The 22257-nt window shown below is 42.0% G+C and overlaps 1 protein-coding gene and 1 non-coding gene across 2 annotated transcripts in view; one reads left to right on the forward strand and one right to left on the reverse strand.

Moving 5' to 3' along the window:
- The first annotated feature begins 3261 nt into the window (after nt 1-3261).
- The window catches only part of LOC116648714 (cytochrome P450 3A12), a 38143-nt gene continuing 19147 nt past the window's right edge, over nt 3262-22257 (forward strand). Inside the window, exons 1-6 of the mRNA XM_032430882.1 lie at nt 3262-3411; nt 7116-7209; nt 9629-9681; nt 12606-12705; nt 20300-20413; nt 21121-21209. Of these exons, the coding sequence (XP_032286773.1) occupies nt 3341-3411; nt 7116-7209; nt 9629-9681; nt 12606-12705; nt 20300-20413; nt 21121-21209 (521 nt within the window). The 5' untranslated portion in view covers nt 3262-3340. The remainder of the gene's footprint in view (nt 3412-7115; nt 7210-9628; nt 9682-12605; nt 12706-20299; nt 20414-21120; nt 21210-22257) is intronic.
- Nucleotides 6558-6664, reverse strand: LOC116648887. The gene has a single exon (XR_004302576.1). It is a non-coding gene; the product is annotated as a U6 spliceosomal RNA (small nuclear RNA).

Raw genomic sequence — 22257 nt, forward strand, 5'->3', positions numbered from 1 at the left:
CCCCCCCCCCCCCAAAACCCTGTTTGTTTCTCAGAGTCCATAGTCTCTTATGGTTCATCTCTCCTCCAATTCCCGCCCCCCCCATTTTTCCCTTCCTTCTCCTAATGTCCATTAATTTATACCAGGTCTTGATTTATAGCTCCATAGTTGTGTGGTTATTTGTTTAGTGTCTCTCATCCCTTTAGAGTGTCAGGTTCATAACGCAAGGATTTTGACTTTTTAATATTTAGTGCTTGGCCCATGGACTGAATGCAGCAGGTAGAGAGACCAACCAATATCGAATGACAATGGGAGAGGGGCCCACCTCCTCCAATGGCAGGAATGTCCATGGACCTGTCACTTACCTCACCACTGCCACACCAACCACAGGGCCCAGCCACCAACACTTAGATACCACCTGGTTATCCAGAATTGGCAAGATCAAGTTTGGCCTTACTGAGAAGAATGGGAGCTTGACAGCTTAGGAACAATAATCCTCCTTTCATTTTTGCACACTTGAGATTGTGACCTGTGAAATTTGAATGTGATGCACAAATCATTCCAAAGCAACACTGGCTCTCCTACTGTGAGCAGTTCTCTTGGCCAGTAGAAATCAGGCCCAGCTTCTGAGAAGAGGTGCCATATGGGCTCACGATACAAAGGGATGAGACTATTAGACAGCCAGGGCTCCTTGCATCACTGAGTTTCTGCCAACCTGTCCACCTACACTGATATCTGAGCCTAAGGCTTCCCTGAATGGTATTTGAGATTCAGTTTTGACCAATAGCTAGGGAGACTGAGAAAGCAGATAAATCCTTCACTGTTGAGGAGGATGCATAGTTACTTTCACTTGGCTGTGCTATAATTATCTGTCAGTTTCTCTATCTTCAACCTGAATGATGTCTGTGTCTTAGATATATTTTTACCTCATGCATTTAGATCAGAGTTTGGAAACTTCATGATGAGCATAGTACAGGAAGGAGTAGATGAGAGCCACGGGGTGTGTGAGGTGTTCTTCTGGCACACAGTGTCTTCCTTCACACCTCTGTACAACTCTGAGGATGTGAGTCCCCTCGCATCAGGTGTTCCCTTCTGAGGAAGGATGGGGTACAAAGCTCACACTTCTAATGTGTCCCTTTGCTGACAGGTCATCTGCATTAGTTCAGTGCTGGCTGCATTTTAGTCCCCAGTAACAACTAGACTATCACTATCAGGATAGATTCCAACCAGCTGGAGCAAGCCCTGAGGTGAATAGAGCAGGCAGATGCTCATATTAGGCTTACTTATGAAATCATCATAGATAAGTTTGCGTTTTGGAGAAGGATGAAAGCATATAAGTTGCCATAGAGGCTTAGTTTCAAATAAAATAAGAAAGGCTTTATGTTTAGGTGACAGAATTAAGTTGTCAAGAGTTATCATATGAGGGGTGCCCGGGTGGCTCAGTCGTTGGGCATCTGCCTTCGGCTCAGGTCATGATCTCAGGGTCCTGGGATCGAGCCCCGCATCGGGCTCCCTGCTCCGCGGGAAGCCTGCTTCTCCCTCTCCCACTCCCCCTGCTTGTGTTCCCTCTCTTGTTGTGTCTCTCTCTGTCAAATACATAAAAAATCTTTAAAAAAAAAAAAAAAAGAATTATCAGATGAGACCGCCTGGGTGGCTCAGTGGGTTGAGCGACCGACTCTTGGTTTTTGGCTCAGGTCCAGCCCCACACTGGGCTCTGAACTCAGCAGGGAGTCTGCTTCAACAGTCTCTCCTTCTGCCTCTCCCCCCACTCATGCTTACTCTCTCTCTGTCTCTGTCTCAAAAAAAAAAGTTATCAGATGACACACATCTTTCCTTGTTTGCACATATTCTCTGTAGCTCTCTGCTGAGGAATATAGGGAGGGAGAGCCTACCCAACAATATCCTTAGTATCATCTTGATTAACATCTGTCTTCCCTGCTGAGATGAGGCGGACCTTTATCCTGGAAGACCCATGATGATGCTGCTGTGCAGGTTGCCATGTAGATGGGAACAGATTTTTAACCAGTTTGCTCTGTAGCCTGGATCTCACTATTTCCCATAGTGTCCCTTCTCAGGGAAGGGCAAACATTGAATATCAATACTGCAGAGCGCAGAGGACTTTTCAATCTCACTTCATGTTTGCTTATTTACAATATGTTCTTGTGATCAATGGCTGTTGGAAAGCCCATTGCAGGCACTGAGTCTCAGTCTCTACATCTGTAAACAGGGATAATAGCGTGACCCTATTGAATGGTGCCCAGTGAAGGCACCAAAAGGGGGCAGAAATATTTTGGAATTCCTGGGTCTTTTTCCCCTACTTTTACTGGGGATTATCTTCCAGCTTCCTATGTCTTTCCATTTTTTGGTATTCAAGCATGGAGCCACTTCTCTCTTAATACCTCCACTGTCCCAGAGATTCCAGAGGTATGCTACATAATCCACAGTTTCTCAGGCCATGCAGACACAGAACGTGGGTTAGAGTGATGATATCGAGCAGGTGTAATTTCCAGATACTCTGTCCCTGGATCTCCCAGCAGGTATGTGGCATGGTTCGAGAAAGTTCCACAGAAAGGACACACAAGAAGCCCAGCAATTTCACTGCAAAAACTCAAATCCACTAACCTTTCTGGATGCCCACTGAGGGCATAATTCTAGGGACTAGGGACTAGGAACATAATGTTGACAAGTACTCAGACTGCACCCTTGAGAAGCTCTCTATTTAAGACTAATAGGTGTGGAGACCAACAATAGGGCTGGAGGGTGGAGAGGACAATAACAGAACTGGGGCTGGGGTGGGGGCTTAAATTTCCCAGAGGAGGAAGTTGTTGGTTATATTTGTTCAAGGAGGTTGGTGAGGAAAGGACCTAACACAGGATTCTGTCAGAGCTGGGTTTGAAGGATGAGTAGGATCCTTCTAAGGGGCACAGGGGCATTTCTAGGCAGATGAAACTACATGGGTAAAGAGGTGCAGACCTAGCTTGTTTGAAGGATTTCATGTATTTAAAGATAGAGGCAGCCATGGTGACAAGGTGACAAGTTAGAGATTTAAGGACAGTGACTTTACCGGAGTTTCTGTAACCTTTGAGATTACTGATAACACTGACTGTGTTGTTTATTGATTTTGGATAGAAGATGAACTCAAAGGTCAGTCTGAGGAGTGTCCACGATGCTTTACCAACACTCATGGCTGGGGGGCACCTGCTAGTGACTGCACTCCAGTCCCGCCCCCTTTTCAGTATATACACTCCAACCTCACTGAATCACCGCTTGGTGGGAAGGGAAGCTCTGCACACACAGGCAAGCAAAGACTAGCACACACTGCTGAACGACAGTAGAGGAGATTCACAGAAAGAAAGTGGCCATGGACCTGATTCCAAGCTTTTCCATGGAAACCTGGCTTCTCCTGGCTACCAGCCTGGTGCTGTTCTATCTGTAAGTAACTGTCCAGGTTCATTGCCTCTGGAACCCTGGACTTGGGTTGCTAATCAGCATCCACCCCCTTTTCCTTGTCTGTTTTGAGGATCAAGAGTTAACAAAGGGGAAGTTGCTTAAGTGTTGGGTGCTTCAAACAAGCTAGGAACACATAAGGGGTTATTATTGACCTCACCCAAACCTACTGAAGGAGTAACTCCATCCTCCAATCCCTTTTCTGTAGCTAGCAGGATTGTGTGACATTATTTGCTCCTAGGGATGATCTTCTGATTGGCCACCAGTTGGGACCTAGACTAATCAAGCAGAATTCAGCAGAGGCAGAGTAAAATCAACAGACCCCAGTGCTCTGGGGTTTTCACCACCTTCCCAAGCTGTGGGGATTCTAGTGGCTGAGGGATTGGGTTGCATCTTTGTCTCATTATCTTCACCTTCTGATCTGTGTCTGCTGCAGGAGACATGTAGAAGGATTGGGCCTGGATCACTCAGGTGGTCCTGCTCCCCTCCCTCTGCCACCAGGTCCCATGTACACAAGGCACCTGGTGCATCCAGACTTCCAAGGGGGCTGGAGATATCTCATCTTCCTCTTCTGACCGGGCTCTTCCCTCTTTTCTGTGCCCCTCTCCTAGCCATCTCCCCACCCTATAATATGCAGAACTCCTTACCCCTAAGTGAGCATCTTTAGAGCTGAGGAGACTTGGCAGAAATCTTCAAATTTTATTCATTTTACCTTTTCCTTCCAGTCTCTGAGATGGTTAGCATCAGTATAGAGATTTCTTCCTCCGCCCCCCAATATGAAATCTGCTAGCAGCCTGCAAAGGCAGGCCCTGAAAGCCAATGTGGATTTTAAATGTTATTTTTCCCCTTATGTTATAGTACAGGAGGAGGAATTAAAACATCTAGCAGAGGAATTCCTTTCGGTGGTGGGATTTCTGGCATCATGGAGGAGGTTGGGAAAGGACTTAGTTTCACAGTGTGGGTAGGGGTGGACCCTCCATCACATTTGACCTCTGTGTCAATTTCATTTTCTTTAAGAGTAGGAAATCATGAGGACATGGACATAGAATATGGAAACCTCATTTTCATTTTCTGAGAAAATGAGTAGGAATGCCAAGTATTGTGGCAACATATTTTTTGTGTGATGACATTTAAGGTTAATTGATGTGGTTTAATTTCATTGTATTTAATAATGGATTTTTTGCTGAGTTAAGACTATTTCCAGCATGTTCTTCCGAAGGATAAAAGAGGGCTGTTGGTTCAGCCTTTTTGACAGTAAAGGTACACAGATAACCTCAGCCTTCTAGAATAATGTTGAGAATATGAATTTAGTGTACACATGCATTCTTCTATGATATAGGCTGTGTATATTTTTAAGTACATGGGCCCAGCAAGTTATTTTAACCTCTCAGCACAGGCAAGTGGGGGAACTGAGCCAGTACTGATGTGAGAAGTATCCAGATAGGACTGGGGATAGGATAGAGTGGGAGAATATTCTTCCCTCAAGCAGACCTCCCAGAGATACTCCTCGATCCTGGTCCCACAGGAGGTCATCACAGAACTGCAGGGTTAGCATCTCATCTGCTTGAAGCCAGGGGACAGGATCACCATGTAAACCATACTGTGTGTAGTCTGTCTGGCAGTGGGACTGTCACTGGATCCTGTCACCACCAGGCAAACAACCCTGTAGATTTAGCCAAGAGTGTAGCCAAGAGTCAGTAGCTGTAGACAGTGCTGTCTGCATGCAATACAATGTAATGGCAATAAAAATGAATGGCTTCATTGTTAGCCCCTTCATTTGTGCCAACAGCAGCAGGACTCTACCAAGAAGAGGGAAGCTGGAAAGAATCAGAAAAATTCACCCAGCCCACCCTCTGCCTTCTTATGGAGCCATGTGAGTTTAGACACTAGACCAGATCTTTCCTTGGGACCAGTGTTGCTGACATGTTCACTCGCTTGGCCTCACTTGGAAGCTCACGTAACATGTTGAATGTTCAGAAACAGAAATTGATTTGTTGTGGCGATGATGGCAAAGAAGGAACAGAAGTGGGACTAACCGAGGCCACCCCAACTTCTGGCAGTTGGTGCTCATGCACCCATGAACTGTTCTGGAGGAAGTACCAAACACCCACCTGGGCCCAGCTGTGATCCCTCTGGTGGTCCCTCAAGCACATGTCCTTTCATGCAATTCTGTAGGTTTATTTGATTACGTAATACAAGATTTGCTGAATTTCTACAGAATATTTGGAACCTGTACTGCCATAAAGGCTAACCTCCAAAGAGGAGGAAACAAAGTCTTAATTCAACTCTGTGGAACATTTTATAGTCAATCATTTTACGTTTTGTAACATGTTAATCTGCTGTCAATTGGAGGTGTCTGAACTTTGGAAGGTCCCCTATCTGTTAGCTAAAAGCACCTACAGGGCTTGTTGAACCATTTCTACCTAGCATTCTTTCCCACCATACTTTCCTAATTTGCCACTGTGGGGTTAGCCTTGTAGGCCTGGCAAGTTCACGGTTGAAATGGTTTTTGGCAGCCTTTTCCCTCAGCCTCCCTTTTCCTCCACTCTGCCATCTCTCAGCAACACCTAAGAGGAAGGCTTGCGAAGATCCAGAACACCAAGTTGTGAGATTCCTCTTAAATCTCATGAAAGATGAAGTATAGGCAGTTCTGTCATAGGGGGCACCATCCATAATGGGTTTCTGAGATAGTTGATGCACAGAGTCAATAACCTGACAGCTCTGTGAATGATCATCTTGAAAAAATTGAGCGTGCCTGGCAGTGTGCTGAACACATGAGTATCACAGGTTGGAAAATCAGATGTCACACAGGGAGGAATGGTCTGGAAATGGATTGTTTAATCACTGATTCCTTAATATGGTATCATTAAGGGGACATATGGGTCAGTTCCCCTTCTCTGCAGCTCAAGAGAACCAGAGTACCTGACAACAGAGACAAGTGGAGCTGAAAGCATCTAACTTTTCTATGAGCCAGTGGAGCCTTGGACACAGTCCTCATTTTACAGAATAAGAACACTGTGGTTGTTCAGAGCCTCTCTATGAAGATAGATTTAAGAAGGACCAGATCCCAAACAGCAACAGGGCCTACAAGGAAGGAAAACCTCTGAGGAAACTATAAGAACATTTTCATGGTAGGCTCAGTAACCCTCAACTATTTGCATGTCATCCTTGCGCAGGGGCCATGCTAATCTTCTCTGTATCGTTCCAATTTTAGTATATGTGCTGCCGAAGCGAGCACAGTAACCCTCAACTATTGAGTGGATACAATTAAGCAAAATCTCATCATCGGAGGAGAGAAACAATTTTTCCCCTTTCCACCTAAAATGAGAATCTCCAAAATCATGGAAGAGTCATTTACTAAATAGGCATGAGTGAATTTCCTGGAAGAAATCAGCATGAAACTTTGAGGAGCTCTCAAGTGTGGACACATTTCTCAGGTGTTCATTCCAGGATTGAGACCATGACTTTTTCAGCTGCTCCTATCTAATCATTACTTTTGTGGGTCTCACAGTAGAGGTGGGAAAGGAGATGATGAGTGAATGTAATTATTGTTGTTGGAATTGCTGTTATTATTTCTCGCCTACCTGTTACCTCCCACCCTTGCCTGTTCCAGTTCTGCATCAGTGACTGACCAGCCCCAGCACCTATTCCATCATCCCTGTGACCTGGCTTTCTCTTTCACTTTATAGATATGGGACCTACACACATGGACTTTTTAAGAAGCTGGGAATTCCTGGGCCAACACCTCTGCCTTTTTTGGGAAATATTCTGGACTACCATAAGGTGAGTGTTGTTTGAGCTCCCTCTTCTGCATCTTATATTTGCTAATCCCAGCTTAATTCCATAGTGAATATGCTCCTCCTCAGGAGAAAGTGCTTAGGTTTCAGACTTTCCAGAAATGGTGTCACAGGCCCCACCCCCACATGGCCAGGTCTACCCCAGGGCTCTATTGTCTGCTGTTAGGAGCCTCACGGTTTCCCTCAGTGGGCAACCCAGCTCTCTGATTCTGTACAGGACTTGATGTTCTAGCTTGTGAGCATTGTGAAGAGGCTTTTGTTTCTGGCAGGTGCAGATTCCCAGGAAGGCATAATCGTACTTGGTATGAGAAGAGCATCAAGGGGGTCCATGCTAGTGGTCCATTAAGCTGTGTACCCTAGAGTCAGACTTTTAAGTTCATAGCACGATCTCTGGGTAGCCTTCTCATTTTCCTGGATAGCTTGGAACTTCAGTTTATTGGGAAGCCCAAGATTCATTTTTGGGGAATTTGTACATACTTGACTTCCCTCAAGAACTGGCCAACCCCCTGCAGTTATTTCCATGGCTCTAAGTCACCCTTTGTCACCTGTGACATCTTTTGGGATTTGTGAGGTTGAACCAGAGTTCTCTGCTTTACTTTTCTACCTTCCAAGGAGGCACCTTCTGGGTGAGTTGGGCAGGGAGGGAATCTAACAGAGTAGATGGTGCTTGTCTATTGACTTCAGATTTTAACTTTTGAACAAGTTGTGCATGTGTGTTGTTTTGCACACAATGGTAGAACCACTCATAAAAAATCACTAGAAAAGAGACGCTTTGACAAAATTATTGAGAAATTAATGTAACTCAGTGGAATGTACTATCTGACACACACACTAAATGTTGGTGGAGCCTTTGTGGCTAATCCAGGGCTGATACCTCACCTGAGGCTGGGCCTCTGGACAGAATGTTAGGAGCTCACATCTAGAAGGCCAGCAGGCAGTCTGCAGGCTGCTCTCTGCTGTAGAGTTCCTTTTCCACAGACCTGAGGCTTGTTTCTCAGATCCCACTCCTCCCCACTGAGGCTTGCAGTGCCCAGTACTGCCTAAGAACTCCTAGAGTTTTTCCCTCCAAAACAATAATTTCCTTTCCACTTTTCCCAGATCGACTACTTAGTAGATGCACCCAAGACCCATATTTCTTTGTGTAGTTGAAACATCAAATATCCCAACAAAACTTAGCAACAGGAAGTTTTGTTGTTGTTTTTTTCAAGTGACAGAAGTGAAAACACAGAGCAAATGTTTTTTTATTTTTATTTTTATTTTTTTATCATTGTGTTCAGTTAGCCAACATATAGCACATCATTAGTTTTTGATGTAGTGTTCAACGATTCATTAGTTGCATATAACACACCCAGTGCTCATCACATGTGCCCTCCTTAATACCCATCACCCGGTTACCCCATCCCCCTACCCCACCTCCCTTCTGTAACCCTCAGTTTGTTTCCTGGAATCCAGAGTCTCTCATGGTTTGTCTCCCACTCTGATTTCTTCCCATTCAGTTTTCCCTCCCTTCCCCTATGGTCCTCTGCACTATTCCTTATGTTTCACATATGAGTGAAACCATATGATAATTATCTTTCTCCGCTTGACTTATTTCACTTAGCGTAATCCCCTCCAGTTCCATCCATGCCAATGCAAATGGTGGGTATTCATCCTTTTTGATAGCTGAGTAATATTCCATTGTATATATGAACCACATCTTCTTTATCCATTCATCTGTTGAAGGGGATCTCAGCTCCTTCCACAGTTTGGCTATTGTGGACACAAGCAAGTGTTTTGTCTTGCTCTGTCCTCTGTGGAGTGGTGGCACCATCCCTTCTTTTCCATGTTGAGGTGGACAACTGGAAGGCGAGTCCACCTTGTCATTCATTCACTCATCTCTCACTTTCACACTCAACAAACATGTCTTAGACTTCTGTAATTCTGCTAGACTAAAAGAGGTCACTGGTGTCTTAATTTCCTAAATCCCCTGGAATTCTAGTAGGGCTCCTGAGATCAATGAGCGGGATGCTGACTGCTGGTTCAGAGGGTGCAGGCCATGCTTACTTTCCCTCAGCTCCAGTTTTCCCACATGGCCCTGAGGTAATAATTCAGAGGATTCTGAGATTTAGAGAAAACACAGGCACAAGCCAAACAGGCCAGAAATTCAGAGGTTCTGTAGTCCTCACAGACAAGGTAAGTTGTTCAGTATCTGCAATACTCGGAGAGGATTCAAGAGGGACTTGAATTTCTCCATTTCAATATCCTCTTGTTTCCTCTCCTTTCCGGTAAGACACCTGTGATAAGAGCTTCCCTCTGACTGCCAGTGAGAGTAAGCTGCATTTCATGCGATCTGAGTCCTTTTCATCCCTGTAGGAGGTAGGGCTCAGGACATTTAGATTAGTAATATGTTTTGTTTCTTCTTGCAGGGCTTTTGGAATATTGACAAGGCATATTTTAAGAAATATGGAAGATTTTGGGGGTGAGTATTCTGGAAACTTCCACTGGACAGGCTTGTTATGATGAGGCTCCCAGCTGTCTAGAGAGTCTTAGTCAAGAGCCTCTTGGGATGAAGCCCGCTGTAGTAAAGTTTCTGGTGTCTCTCCTTCCTGGGATCCCATGTATCACCAGGTGTGCAGATCTAAATGTGATCGGACCTGGAGAGCTGCAGGTCATCACTGATCTCCAGACATTGGTGCCCGTGGAGTCCTAGCATCGCTTTCTACCCTGTCTTGTGATTACCGTCTTCTCCCCTTGCCCTCCTTATGTCCCCTTTAATTGCAAAAATGCATTATTTCAAGCCTTTCTAATATGTGCCTATCAGTGCATCTCATTACCTCTTTCCCACATGATTCACTTTTCATTAAAAGCCAAAGATCCCTTATTTAAAGTTTGGATTAAATATGTCCTTTTGAAAGGTGGGCTGTGGGGGTATTGGTGGACAGAATGGGAAGCCTTTCTGCTCAGTTTTTTCTTAACCAACTGAGCCACCCAGGCGCCCGCTGCTCAGTTTTTTCTTACTTTCTTTGCAAGTGTGGAGTTTGTTTTGTTTTTAATATGAGGCCAAGACTTTTCTTTCAATACAAGTATATACAAGTGTTTCTTTATTCTACAGACATGAAGAGATGTAGAATATTTCTTTTTTTTTTTAAGATTTTATTTATTTATTTATTTGATAGAGAGAGCGAGAGAGCACAAGCAGGGGGAACAGTAGAGGGAGAGGGAGAAGCAGGCTCCCCGCCAAGCAGGGAGCCTGATGCGGGGCTCGATCCCAGGACCCTGGGATCATGACCTGAGCCGAAGCAGACGTTTAACCATCTGAGCCACCCAGGCGCCCCGATGTAGAATATTTCTTTTTTTTTTTTTAAAGATTTTATTTATTTATTTGAAGAGAGAGACACAGCGAGAGAGGGAACACAAGCAGGGGGAGTGGCAGAGGGAGAAGCAGGCCTCCCGCAGAGCAGGGAGCCCGATGTGGGGCTCGATCCCAGGACCCCGGGATCATGACCTGAGCCGAAGGCAGACGCTTAACGACTGAGCCACCCAGGCGCCCCCCGATGTAGAATATTTCTAAACCACGGTGTTTCTTGGTGCACTGATGGACTTGGTGATTTTGTGGAGTGGCCACTGCTGCTTGCAGTGGATGCTCCCATTCAGAGCGGCTGGAGGTTTGGTGAAGTAGAGGGAGAGGTATAGTGTGCGTCTGGGATGCTCACAGCCAGTGTTGGACTTTCTTACACCTCTTTATCTTCTCTCATGAAGTCCTAAGACACCGTAGGGTCCTGCTGAATTGGTGTGGCCCATAAGGAACATGATAGAATAGAAAGAACACAGATCTCTGGATCACTACTGGTTCAGCTCCACTGCCCCTTTCTATATGCAGTACTGATCAGCTCTGGATGGAGTCAGTCTTACATCATTGGCCCCAGTTCTGTCCTTAATATATGGTTCTCAAGCTTAGCTATAGAAAAGAACCACATGGGAGAGCTTGCTAAAAATGGAGATTCTTGGTATCCATCCATCCCTCAGCAACACCGAGTCTGGAGGATGTGGGGTGGGACCCAAGAATCTGAATTTAACTGGCAATGGAAACATTAGGACTGGATGAGATCATGAATATAAAGGGTTACGCCAAACCACTGTCCCTTGTCCATCCAGGTGTTTTTGAACAAACAGGATGGGACGAGGGGAATCATCCAAGAAATATGATCAGGCTGCTGGGAGAGCAGACCTAAGTGCCACCTCAGTAACTTCTATCACTGCTTCAACGCAAAATATACTCAACTCCCACTTCAGCTTTCTGAGTTTTACTTTTTGGACATGGGTAGCATTTAGTACAGTGGTTCTCATCCATTTTAAATGTGATCACAAAGCCATTTGAAATTCCCCTGTGACATCAAAGAAAGACTATGGGACTTGTGGAAAATCTCCCATTTTGTTTTGGCAAATGCAAATGATTTATAATGGAAAACAAAAATGCCAGAGGGTGGGGTAATTAAGCTTAAAATAAACCTCATGCCAGTTGCCCCTTGCCTTTAACAGGCATATTGACAGTCAAGTCAGGCTGGATAGGGATGGAGCACATATAAAGAGTCAGCTTTGTGTGAGACATGTGTCAAAAGTGGGCGTGCCCCGCTGCTCTGGGATGTCACCTACATGGAGCCCAAGGGACTCACACTTGGGACCCACATATAAGAATAAATACAAGTAATGAAAAGAAAATATTTTGAAAATGAATTATGCATGTTTCTCTGTATTTCTTTATTCTCTTTGTCCTTTTGTTTCAAATTTTTCTGATTTTGATCTTACCAAGGACCTCTCTTTAATAGTTAAAATAATATTTTCTTTAAAATGTTATAAACTAGGAAGGAAATTTTAGAAAATAGGGCAAAGAAATTTTTCATAATCCTACCATCACTTTTTGAGCATTCCAAGATTTTGTCATTTGCAGATACATCTTTACATGTTTGTGATCAGTGTATCTACAATTTTCATCTAATATTGTATCATATGTTTTCCATGTGTTTGATATTTCTTTAAAATTATAATTTTTCTTGTCTAACAGGCAGACTCCCTCATTCATTTTTTATTCCTAGATAATTTACTTGCCTTCAGTTATTTACTAACACAACTTTCTTTTTGATAATATAGATAAATTATTTGAAATGTTTGAAATACTTCTAAGATACTTGAAATACTCTAAACATGCAGAAAATTATGGAGAATGATCCAGGAAATACCGATGTACACATCACCTAGAGTTAACAAATGTTCTAATGTTATTTCTAATTATGATGTCAGAGTTTGGATTATGTAATGTCAAGATAAAAGTCTGGACTTCCAGGCATGGCTGCAACTGCAGAAACTGTCATGTTAAGTGTAATCAGCTCTGTTTTCCCAACACAGGTTTTATGATGGGCGACAGCCTGTGTTGGCTATCACGGATCCGGACATGATCAAAACAGTACTAGTGAAAGAATGTTATTCTGTCTTCACAAACCGGCGGGTAGGCATTGGTTTAGTCTTAATTCACAGATTGACTGATTGATTGATTGATTTATATAGCTTTTATTTTGAAATATTTTTAGATTCATAGGAAGTTTTCTCGGGAGGTTCCATGTCCTGTGGCCTTCAGGCTATTTCCCCTTAGGTAATATCCTGCATAACTATAATATAGTATGGAAATGGAAACTGACATTGGTTCTAGCCACAGAGCTTATTCAGATTTCAAGTTTTATGTGCACTCTTTTGTGTGTGTGTGTTGCCCTCTGAATATTTATCTTACATGTAGATTTGTGTATCCACCACCCCAGTCATGTTAGAGAGCTGTTCCATCACCAAAAATCTCCCTCTTACTATTCTTTTATAGGCACGGTGTGTAGCTTGTCTCTTCCTTGTCTCAAGGTTTTCAGCAGAGCAAACGTTTTTTGTTTTTTAGGGTTTTTTTTTTTTTTTTTATAAGGCCAATTTATCCTTTATCCTTTTATGGGTTGTGAGTTTGGCATCAAGTTAGAAAACTCTTTACCTAGCCCTAAGTCCTAAGATTTTCCCAAGTATTTAGTTTTACGTTTTATATATATATTTTTTTAATTTTATTATGTTATGTTAGTCACCATACAATACATCATTAGTTTTTGATGTGGTGATCCACGATCCATTGTTTTCATATAACACCCAGTGCTCTATGCAGTACATGCCCTCCTTCATACCCATCACCAGGCTAACCAATCCCCCCTCCCCCCTCCCCTTTAAAACCCTGTTTGTTTCTCAGAGTCCATAGTCTCTCATGGTTCATCTCTCCCTCTGATTTCCCTCCCTTCATTTTTCCCTTCCTTCTCCTAATGTCCTTCATGCTATTCCTTATGTTCCACAAATAAGTGAAACCATATGATAATTGACTTTCTCTGCTTGACTTATTTCACTTAGCATAATCTCCTCCAGTCCCATCCATGTTGATGTAAAAGTTGGGTATTCATCCTTTCTGATGGCTGAGTAATATTCCATTGTATATATGAACCACATCTTCTTTATCCATTCATCTGTTGAAGGGCATCTCAGCTCTTTCCACAGTTTGGCTATTGCAGACACTGCTGCTATGAACATTGGGGTGCATATGGCCCTTCTTTTCACTACATTTGTGTCTTTGGGGTAAATACCCAGGAGAGCAATTGCTGGGTCATAGGGTAGCTCTATTTTTAAATTTTTGAGGAACCTCCACACTATTTTCCAAAGTGGCTGTACCAACTTGCATTCCCACCAACAGTGTAAGAGGGTTCCCCTTTCTCCACAACCTCTCCAACATTTGTTGTTTCTTTCCCTGTCCATTTTTGCCATTCTAACTGGTGTAAGGTGGTATCTCAATGTGGTTATACACTAACAACACAACTGTAGAAAGAGAAATTAGAGAAAAGATTCCATTTACAATAGCACCAAAAACCATAAGATACCTCGGAATAAACTTAACCAAAAAGGTAAAGGATCTATACTCTAGGAACTACAGAACACTCATGAAAGAAATTGAAGAAGACACAAAAAGATGGAAAAATATTCCATGCTCATGGATCGGAAGATTAAACATTGTTAAAATGTCTATGCTACCCAGAGCAACCTATACCTTCAATGCCATCCCGATCAAAATTCCAATGACATATTTCAAAGTGCTGGAACAAACAATCCTAAAATTTGTATGGAATCAGAAAAGACCCCAAATCGCCAAGGAAATGTTGAAAAAGAAAAACAAAGCTGGGGGTATCACATTGCCCGATTTCAAGCTATATTACAAAGCTGTGATCACCAAGACAGCATGGTACTGGCACAAAAACAGACATATAGACCAATGGAACAGAAGAGAGAACCCAGATATGGACCCTCAACTCTATGGTCAAATAATCTTTGACAAAGCAGGAAAAAACATGCAATGGAAAAAAGACAGTCTATTCAATAAATGGTGCTGGGAAAATTGGACAGCCACATGCAGAAGAATGAAACTCGACCATTCTCTAACACCATTCACAAAGATAAACTCAAAATGGATGAAAGACCTCAATGTGAGACAGAAATCCATCAAAATCCTGGAGGAGAACATAGGCAGTAACCTCTTTGACATCACCCACAGCAACTTCTTTCAAGATACATCTCCAAAAGCTAGTGAAACAAAAGCAAAAATGAACTTTTGGGACTTGATCAAGATAAAAAGCTTCTGCACAGCAAAGGAAACAGTCAACAAAACAAAGAGGCAACCCACAGAATGGGAGAAGATATTTGCAAATGACACTACAAATAAAGGGCTGGTATCCAAGATCTATAAAGAACTTCTCAAACTCAACACCCAAAAAACAAATAATCAAGTCAAAAGTGGGCAGAAGACATGAACAGACACTTCTCCAAAGAAGACATACAAATGGCTAACAGACACATGAAAAAATACGTTTTATATTTAAGATATTGTCTTATGTACTTTTTTTATTATGTTCAGTTAGCCATTGTATAGTACATCATTAGTTTTTGATGTAGTGTTCAATGATTCATTACTTATGTATAACACCCAGTGCACATCATAACACGTGCCCTCCTTACTTTTATGTTTTACATTTATAATGTAAATCTCATATAGTTTTATGTTTTACATGTAAGTCTGTGATACATTTTGTGTAATTTTTTTAATTTTATTTATATTTAAATTCAATTAATTAACATACTGTTATTATAGTGTTTTATTAGTTTCAGAGGTAGAGTTTAGTGATTCATCAGTTGCATAGAACACCCAGTGCTCAATACATCAAGTGCCTTACTTAATGCCCATCATCCAATTACCCGATCCCTCCACCCACCTCCCCTCCAGCAACCCTCAGGTTGTTTCCTATAGTTAAGAGTCCTGTTAGTTATGAGGTGTGAAGATCTTTGTTTTTGGTCTGTGGATGTCTAATTGCTCCAGCACCATTTGTGGAAAGGCTATGCGTCCTCCATTGAATTGCTTTTGTACCAGTATCAAAATTGAGTTGGACCTACTTATGAGTGTCTGTTTCTCATTCTCTGTTCTGTTCATTGATCTCTGTAATCTCCCTCCACCAATGCCAGGCTCTCTTGATTACTGTAACCATATAGTAAGTCTTAGCATCATTGTGTTAACTATTCTAGCTCCTTTGCCTTTCTATACAAATTTAGAATTAGCTTATCTGTATTTACAATTTGCTGAGATTTTGATAAGAACTGATTTAAACCCATAGATCAGTTTGGGGGAAATCTATATCTTTAAGTCCTATCTTTCAAGGCATGGATGCAGTATGTTCATTCATTTATTTAGGTTTTCTTTGATTCTTTTCACCAACATTTAGTTCGCGTAGAGATCTCATACATATCTTGTTAAATGAGCACCTAAAGTATTTCACCTTCTTTGAGTGATTATGATTGTTACTGTGTTTTTAGTGTGTTTTGACATATTCATTGTTATATAGAAGTGTGGTTGATTTTTGTGTGTTGATCTTGTTTTCTACAAATAGCTTAGCTCATTTATTAGATGCAGAGGTGTTCTTTTTTATGTTCCTTAGGATTTTCTACATTGACAATTATGTCACCTGAAATAGGATCACTATGATTTTTATCTTCCCAATCTGTATACCTTTTTTTCTTTGTTTTGCCTGTTGCACTAGCTAGGATTTCTAGTAAGATGTTAAATAAGAGTTGTGAGAGTGGACATTTTGTCTTGTTCCTGATCTTAGGAGAAAGCATTCAGTCTTTCACTAATTAAAATTTTTTTTTGTTTATTTATTACAACTAAAAGTGTATATTTTTAAGGTGCACTATGTGATGTTGTAATGTATGTGTATATACATTTTGAAATGATGAACACAAATGAATTAATATAACCATTACCACCCAGAGTTACCTTTACTCTGGTGTGTGTGGTAAGAATATGTAAGATCTACTTTTTTAGCAAATTCAAGTATACAGTTCAGTATTAACTATAATGCAGTACATTTAGTCTTCAGATCTTATTCATCTTATAATCAGAAGTTTGTACCATTTGATTAACATCTGCCCTTCACCCCCCTCTCTAGGTTCTCATAACTATCATTCTACCCTCCATTACTGAGCTTGATTTTATTTTTAGATTTCACTTATAAGTGAGATCATGTGGTACCTACCTGTCCTTTTGTGTCTGGTTAAGTTGACTTAGCATGTTGTCTTCCAGGTTTTTCCATGTTTTTTGGAGAGCATACGATTTCTTTCTTTTTAAGGCTGAATGATATTCCATTTTCTTTATGCATTCATCTGTCCACTTACATTAAAGTATATAATGATAGGTAAGGATTTACTATTGCATTTCATTAGTCCAAGTTTTTCATAGATCACTTGTTCCTTCTTCCTGTCTTCCCTTGTGATTTCATGGTTTGTTTGTTTTTTATGCAGGAATGCTTTCATTCCTTTCTTTGTCTTTTCCGTATCTACTCTAGGTTTTTTCAGTTACCAGGAGGCTTACATAAAACTTTTTATTTTTATTTTTTTAAAAGAATTTATTTATTTATTTGACAGAGAGGGACACAGCGAGGGAGGGAACACAAGCAGGGGGAGTGGGAGAGGGAGAAGCAGGCCTCCCGCGGAGCAAGGAGCCTGATGCTGGGCTCGATCCCAGGACCCTGGGATCGTGACCTGTGCCAAAGGCAGACGCTTAATGACTGAGCCACCCAGGTGCCCCAAAACATTTTATAGTCTTATAAATATAGCAGTCTATTTTAAGCTCATAAGAACTTAACTTTGTTCTCATTCAAAACCTCAGTGCTTTTACTCCCCCTCCATTTTATGTATTTGAACTCACAATTTACATATATTGTGTACCCATAAACAATTCTTATAGTTATAGGTATTTTTAATTGTTTTATCTTTTATCCTTTACACTTGAGTTATAAGTGATTTGTATATCACCATTACAATATTACTGTATGCTGAATTTGAGTATATATTTACATTTACCAGTGAGTTTTGTACTTTCATATGATTTCATGTTAGTAGTAAGTGTCCTCTCTTTTCACCTTGAAGAACTCCCTTTAGTATTTCTTGTAAGGCAGCTTTAGTGGTGATGAAATTTTCCACTTGTGTTTGTCTGGAAATGTCTTTCTCTCTCCCTCATTACTTGCTTTTCCAGGTAAATTATTTGTGGTTGCAAATGTTTGCTTTTTGCTTTTTTGTTTCTTTTACCACTTCGAATATATTATCCACTCTCTTCTGGCTTTCAAGATTGCTGCTGGTAAAGCCACTGAATAGCTTTGTAGGTGTTCCCTTGTATGGGACGAGTTCCTTTTTTCTTGCTGCTTTCAAGATTCTCTTTGATTTTTGACAGTTTTATTATAAAGTGTCTTGGTGAAGTCTTTTTGGGATTCAATTTGATTGGGGACCTTTAACTTCATATCCCAAGATTTCCATATATTTCCCTAGGTTTGGGAAGTTTTCAGCCATTGTTCCTTTAAGTAAGCATTCTGCCCACTTCTCTTTTGTCCTACTAGGACTCCCCTAATGTGAATATTGTTTCACTTGATGGTGTCCTATAAGTCCTGTAGGCCTTTTTTCCCTGTTCTTTTCATTTTTTTCCTGACTCTGAGTGCATAATTTCAAATGCAGAGCAGTGTGGTTGGCTCAGGAAGTTGGGGACCACAACATCAGCAACTGCATGATCCATGGGAGCAAGAGCTGTGGGGGGTTCATTGAGGCTGTGTTGCTATTTGGGTCTTCAGTAGCACCTCCAGATATAGCGTGACTGTGGCAGGCAGAGTGGTGGCCAGAGTTGGTGCTATGCACACATTCATCTGTGGGCACTGAATGGAGGCACCTGCCCAAAATGAGGGCTAGGCCCAGTAGCAGGGGCCAAGGACAAATGGGGGCACATAGGTAGCATTGAGTGACCGGGCTGTCTCTGTGCACTCACGTGGCTTCAGGGCTAGCCGCTGTTGCATGCATGGCATTGGGGCTTATGACCGGAGTTCAGCCTGGCAAAATACAGGGTTTAGCTGTGGACGCATGTGGCAGTGCAGTCCAATGACAGGAGTCAGGCCTGGCCTCAAGCACCCGAGAAGCTGCTGGGACCTGGGCTGGTGTTGTATATATGACCAGTCACAGAGGCCAGGGCTGGCTTCTGGTGCAATTTCCAGGGCTCGGCGTGCTGATGGTGGCACTGGCTGAGGCACGTCCAGTAGGGGCAAAGGGAGCAGAGCTGGACTCAGGCAGCTAGAGTCTGCAAATGTGAAAACCTGGGGGACTATCAGCAGTAAAATCTTAGAGGGTGCACGGTGCTGTACCCGCTGTTGGTTCCTCAGCAGCTAAGGCTGCTAGGGTCTTCTGCAGAGCAGGACACAGAGAAACATGGTCACTCCTGCCACTTGACTGATACTGGTAATCTGGCCCTTCTTTGTTCCTAGCTGTGTCTAGATGTGCCACCCATGCCAGTCTCTGGGTGGGGTGAAACCAAAGTGGGTCATTTGTACCATGCCTTGAAGGGTGGGGCTAATGGTCGCTCATCCTTCTGCCCATTATCCAGGAAGGGAAAATATCTCAGGTCAGAGGGTGTCCTCTTGGTGCTGAGCAGTGCTGGTCTGGGGCATGGGGTGATGCAGGCAAAACGAAGCTAATCTCCCTACTTTTCTTGTACAGTTATTCTCAAGAGTTTTGCTCCACTGTTGTCAAAACTTCTTAAATGGACTCCTAAGCTCTTGGCCCTATTTTTGTTTGTGGATAGCTGTCTAATTGTTGTTCTTTGTAGGGTGACAGAAGCTGGAGTGTCCTGTTCCATCATCCTGGTGATATCACATCAGTCTTTCCTCACTGAGGTGATGTTAGGTGTAGGGTTTTTAGATGCTCTTTACTAAGTTGAGAAAGTTCCTTCTGTTCCTCGTTTGTGAGTTTTTAATCATGAATGCATATTGGAGATACCCATTTTAAAACAAAATATAGTTTTGGAAGATGGAAGAAAGATTCAAGCTAGTTAGCTTGATAGGCCAGTCCCAAGCTGAGAAATAGAATGATCTCTCTTTCCTTCTGTCCCTTTGGGGAAATACTGGGGGAAAAGATTTCCATGTAACTGTACCATTTCTTCACAGTAACAAATAGATTCCTAATGTTTTTAGTCTTAAGTACTATTTTTTAAAAAATCACCATATCAAGACAGCTGTTTTTCCAGATGCTCATGCTGTACATATATGTAAAGACTGAACTGCTCTGAGGCAACATGCAGTTTGCCAGTCTATCTGGCTACCTTCCACCATTCCAATTCTATTCTGCACAGCTTAGGAGAATGTACTAGGTGTTAATTGTGTGTATTCCCCTGAAGGTGTAGCTTCCCTACCAAATTATTTCATACCATATTTACACTGAAAAGGAGATTGGAATATAAAGGCTGGAAAGCATATCAGGTGGCTGGATGCCTCCTTCAGCCTTGCAGGAAGCTAGGCATTTGGGATAAATATCTATTGAGCATCTAGCATATGGCCTGCTACTAAGTAGACAGCCACTAAATATTTGTTGAGTAATTCATACCTATTTAACACATTTTCCACAAACTTTGAGACCTCCAAAACTTATGTAGGGCAAAATGTGTTTTTCTTTGACTCTAGTTTCTTGGTCCAGTGGGATTTATGAAAAATTCCATTGCTCTGTCTGAGGATGAAGAATGGAAGAGAATACGAACATTGCTGTCTCCAACCTTCACCAGTGGAAAGATGAAAGAGGTAAGAAAGAAGAGGATTTCAATTAAAAAGTTAAGGAATACATCTGGGGCCAGGTAAAAAAATAGGAACATATTCCATTTCTAGGGAGTAGTCTGCTATATTTGGCTTCCTAAAAATGGTCTTTTCTCTTCCTGTCCTAGAAAAGACGTAAGATTTGTCATTAAATGTCCCTTACTCTGACTGACTTATTTCACTCTAGCTCCATCCACATTGTTGCAAATAGCAAGATTTCATTCTTTTTGAAGGCTGAATAATATTCCATTTTGTATATATGCCACATTCCTTTTTTTTTTTTTTTTTTTTTTTAGGATCTCACTCATCTGTGGAATTTAAGAAAGAAAACAGATAAACATATGGGAAGAGGGGAAAGGGAATTAAAAAAAAAAGGAGAGAGGGAAACAAGCCATAACTGACTCTTAATGACAGAGAACAAACTGAGGGTTGATGGAGGGAGGTGGCTGGGAGATGGGCTAGATGGGTGATAGTTACTAAAGAGGGTACTTGTTGTGATGAGCACTGGATGTTGTATGAAAGTGATGAATCACTGAATTCTACTCCAGAAACCAATATTGCACTACATATTAAGTAACACAATTTAAATTAAAAAAAAAAAAATGTCCCTTACTGCTCCATGCTTGTGAAAGCCAGGTCATTCTAGCACTTGATTTCCCAATTTAACTTCAGGTGGTGTTGTATTTTGTGTGTAGATGTTCCCCATCATTGGCCAGTATGGAGATGTGTTGGTGAGGAACCTGAGGAAGGAGGCAGAGAAAGGCAAACCTATCAACTTGAAAGAGTAAGTAGGAGTGCAGCTGCTGGGATTCCAACTCTGTCACAACACTTCCTAGCTGCTGCCACAGAGCCCAGTTCCCACTATTGAGTTGCTGTAGTGAAGCAGCTGAAGTAGGCGTGTGGTGTTCCAACTCCAGTGGGCCAGCCAAGAAGAGGTAGCTCACCTAAAAAGGCAGGGCAGCCAGGAGAGAAAGGATCGATCGGCTCCTGCTTACAGGAGCGAGGAATAAATTATCTACTTAATTGTGACTTTGGTTATTCCGGAAGACCAAAATACATTCTTGAGAAGAAGAAACAGAATTGTACCAAAGTTTTTGAGAGTAGAATGTACGCAATGGTGGGAGGGGAGGATACTTGGTACAAACTGGCAGGCACTGGGTGGGGCAGGAAAGTTACAAGGTAGAATGGGAACAACTTAAAAACTTTCATGATTTTTTGTAGATATTCGCAAAATGTGAAATATTAACTTTTACTACCACTTTTCCTTCCTTCAATCTCAAAAGAGCAAAAGTCCTACACGGGGTATGGGTAGGCTGACCATGTCATTTATTGTCTAAATTTGGGAATTTTTTAATCATGCAGGAATAACAAGTGTACACTGGGTTGTCCTGTGAAAACTAGGGGCATATGATAACTTAGTTATGGGCTTCCATGAATCAATTTTGGAGCGATGTACTATTTTTTTTTTCTGAGAACATTCTTAGTTCTTACATTTTCCAGAAATGAGTGAGTCCGAAGGACAATCTCAGATCACTGGAGTTGAGACAGAGTGGGTCTTTCAGGAGCCTTAGCAGGGGTGTAGAGAAGAAGGGATGGTGTTCCTGGCAGCACAGAACAGGGTGTTGGTGTTCTGTCATGTGCTGAAGAGGAATCAGCTCTGAGCGTAGATACTGTGGTGAGAGAAGATCCAGATCAGTTTCACCTTTCTTGACTCCCTGAGAAAGGGTTAATTATTCCACTCTTGGTCCTGCTCAGACACAGTGCTTATCTACCTTCTATTGCCTATATTCAAAAGATACTACTGAAATTTGTCACACTTTGGGTCTCTATCC

The sequence above is a fragment of the Phoca vitulina genome, unplaced genomic scaffold, assembly GCF_004348235.1.
Source record: "Phoca vitulina isolate PV1807 unplaced genomic scaffold, GSC_HSeal_1.0 scaffold45, whole genome shotgun sequence".
Classification (NCBI taxonomy): domain Eukaryota; kingdom Metazoa; phylum Chordata; class Mammalia; order Carnivora; family Phocidae; genus Phoca; species Phoca vitulina.